We start from the raw sequence: 3,230 nt of genomic DNA on the forward strand, positions 1-3,230 counted from the left end.
TTAACCCACCCCGGTTTTAGGGGGTGCTTGACTCCTTCCTCCGGTGGGCTGGGAAATACACGGTTTCACCCATTTTGATGGGATCCACCTAGGGCCTTCGGGGGTGGATATGCACGCATATCCCTTCCCCCAGGTGACTAGCTCATGAGGGCCCTGTATCTCCCGAGTCTCCGGGTCTTTAACCAACACCGGAGGCCTTTCTTTCATTTGCAGATGCTGGGACCGCCCGAAGTGCCGCACAATCGGTGGATTCAGGTTCTCAAAGGCACAGTTGAGAAAGTTTACAGTGAACAGTGCCCTTGAGAGCCTGACAGTAGGGGAATCAAATTTCTTTGAGGACCATTGCTTTTGTAGCATCCTCTTGATATTTTGGTGAGCCCTCTCGACTATCGCTTGACCTGTCGGGGAATAGGGGATGCCTGTCTTGTGCTCTATTCCCCATTGCTGTAGGAAGCTCCTGAACTCCTTGGAGGTGTAGGCTGGGCCGTTGTCAGTTTTGATAACCTTGGGGATGCCCAGGGTAGCAAACGCCTGCACTAGGTGCTTTTGGACGTCGCTAGCCTTTTCCCCTGTGTGGGCAGAGGCGAAGACAGCTCCAGAGAAGGTATCTACTGACACATGTACATACTTCATTCTGCCGAACAAAGCGACATGTGTCATGTCCATCTGCCACACCTCACAGCTATTCAGTCCACGGGGGTTTGCGTCGCTGCTGATGGCGGGAAGAGCTAACTGGTGACACTCAGGGCATGATGCCACGATCGCTCTGGCCTGGTTGTGCTTCAGATTGAATTGCCGAACCAGGTCAGGCGCATTCTGATGGAACAACTGATGGCTGATTTTGGCCTGCTCAAATACATTTGGAATCAGGGCCATCACGGCTGGCGCAGCGAAGGCATCTGCCATCCTGTTGCCTTCCACGATAAACCCGGGCAGGTCCATGTGTGACCTGACGTGCATCACGTAAAATGGTTGCTCTTGGTGGGAGACTAGGCTAACCAATTTTGAGAGCAACTCATATAAGGCTGTGTTGGAGACCTCTCGCAGTATGGCATGTTCGGCTCTGGAAACTAGTCCTGCTACATATGCAGAGCCTGTCACTAAATTTAGAGGTTCAGGGAACCTTTCAAAGGCTCTGACGACTGCGTCTAACTCAGCAACTTGAGGTGATCCTTTTAGCTCTTTTATATCAGCCTCCCACTGCTGAGTTTGGGGGTCTTTCCAAGTCATGACTGATTTGTGGGACGCCCCAGACGCATCAGTGAAAACGGTCAAGGCCTCTAAAGGTTCCTTACTCCGAACACTCTTTGTACTTAATTCAAATTGAGTTTCCGAATTAAAAATTTTGTGGGCTGGCCTATGTAAGGAAATTTGGCCTGTGTAGCCCTCCAGAGCAAACTGCAAAGCTTCACAATCTTGAAGCAAACTCTCCAACATTGCCTTGGTAATTTGGCCCGTTTGTGTCCTAATTGGCACATGAATGCAGTCAAAGTCACGCCCTGACAGTTCCCTGATCTGGACTCTAGCTTTCCGGATCAGTTCCGCCATCAGCTCTTGTGGCTTAGTCATCCTTTTGGACCTGTTATGACTGAGGAAGACCCACTCTATTATCAAGAGAGGGTCCCTCCGGTCCCGGTCCTCTTTGCTCTTCCTTTTGTCTTCCCATTGGAAGACAACCCTGTGTAGGTGTGGCAGATTGCCCAGGATGATGAACTTAAATGGCAAGTCAGGTCTATACCTGCTTGCTTGCCTGGTGGACATTAGGTGTTGCACCCTCTCCAGGGCTGTCCGCGCCTCTGGGGTAAGTGTTCGGGGAGAACTAAGCTCCTCTCCCCTTTTTAGTAAATCAAAAAGGGGGGCTGAGTCTTCATTGGATAGACCCAGCCACAGCCTTACCCAATTTAGCGATCCACACAGTTGGTGGACATCTGCCAAGGTCTTAATGTTTGTATTGATAGCCAATTTTTGCGGCACAATGGTCCGCTTTGTAATTTCCAGGCCCAGGTACTTCCAAGGTGTCATCCTTTGAATTTTCTCTTCCTGGAGCTCGAACCCTGCAGCAACCAATGCAGTGATGGTCAGGTCAAGCACACCCGCATGCATGTCATTGTCGGAGGCATACACGAGGACATCATCCATATAGTGGAAGATGATGGCCTCTTTTGCGGCTGCGCGAACTGGGGCAAGCAAGGAAGAGACATACCATTGGCAGATGGTCGGGCTGTTCTTCATGCCTTGTGGCAGCACCTTCCAATGGTATCTCTTCCTCGGGGCTTCTCGATTGATAACCGGAATCGAGAAGGCAAAACGCGGGGCGTCGTCAGGGTGCAGAGGAATTTGGAAAAAACAATCTTTGATATCAATCACGGCCAAATTCCAATTTTGGGGAAGCATTGTTGGGGAAAAAAATTCCTGGTTGAGAGAGCCCATGTCCTCGATCACGTCATTAATTTGGCGAAGGTCCTGGAGGAGCCGCCATTTGTCTTTGTTAGGTTTTTTGATGACAAAGACAGGGGAATTCCAAGGGCTGTTGGTCTCTATGATATTCCCCTTCTTGAGCTGCTCCTCCACGAGCTTCTCGAGCGCCTCTAATTTCTCATCATAGAGCAGCCACTGCTCTACCCACACTGGATGATCTGTCTTCCAATTCAGTTTCTGGGTAGGGTGCTCTTCAGTGGCCACCACGCAAAAATTTTTCAGGGGGTCAGGTATGTCAGTTGTGACTCCCCATTGTTGCATGAGATCTCTTCCCAAGAGGGGTTCCTTGTAATCCAATACGAACGGACGTATGTTCACCAATTGTCCGCTCGGCCCCTTAATTTGCATGACGCTTTTGGATTGTTTTGCTAATTGGATGCCCCCAACACCTTGCACATGTCCGGTCACATTTTGCAATTCACAATGGGCCGGCCATTCCCGTGTGGGAATGATCGTCACATCTGCCCCTGTGTCCAGAAGCCCCTTGAGGTGTAGGACTTCTTCCCCTCTGTTGATCTTACAGTCTACCCGCAGCTTCCCTGTCCCTATTACATGTGTGGCACACACCGTTGGGTCTGGCCCTTCCGCAGGGATAGCCTGGGCGACCATCTGCCCTCTAGGCAGAAACAGAGGTGGACGGACACAGCGCAGCCAGAGAATGGGTCCTTCGGGACTAGATGTCATTAGTCCCTGAGCGACTTCGATCTCGGGTGGTGTGCAGTTGATGTCTCCGACGGTGACATACCTTGCAA

At 50.8% G+C, this 3,230-nt stretch overlaps 1 protein-coding gene across 1 annotated transcript; it reads right to left on the reverse strand.

Moving 5' to 3' along the window:
* Window positions 1–3,216, reverse strand: LOC108448534 (endogenous retrovirus group K member 18 Pol protein-like). Its single transcript, XM_017741900.1, has one exon. The coding sequence runs from the start codon at window positions 3,160–3,162 to the stop codon at window positions 1–3; it is 3,162 nt and encodes a 1,053-aa protein (XP_017597389.1). The 5' UTR covers window positions 3,163–3,216.
* Window positions 3,217–3,230: the final 14 nt, after the last annotated feature.

This window comes from Corvus brachyrhynchos, unplaced genomic scaffold (genome assembly GCF_000691975.1).
Source record: "Corvus brachyrhynchos isolate BGI_N302 unplaced genomic scaffold, ASM69197v1 scaffold220, whole genome shotgun sequence".
NCBI lineage: Eukaryota > Metazoa > Chordata > Aves > Passeriformes > Corvidae > Corvus > Corvus brachyrhynchos.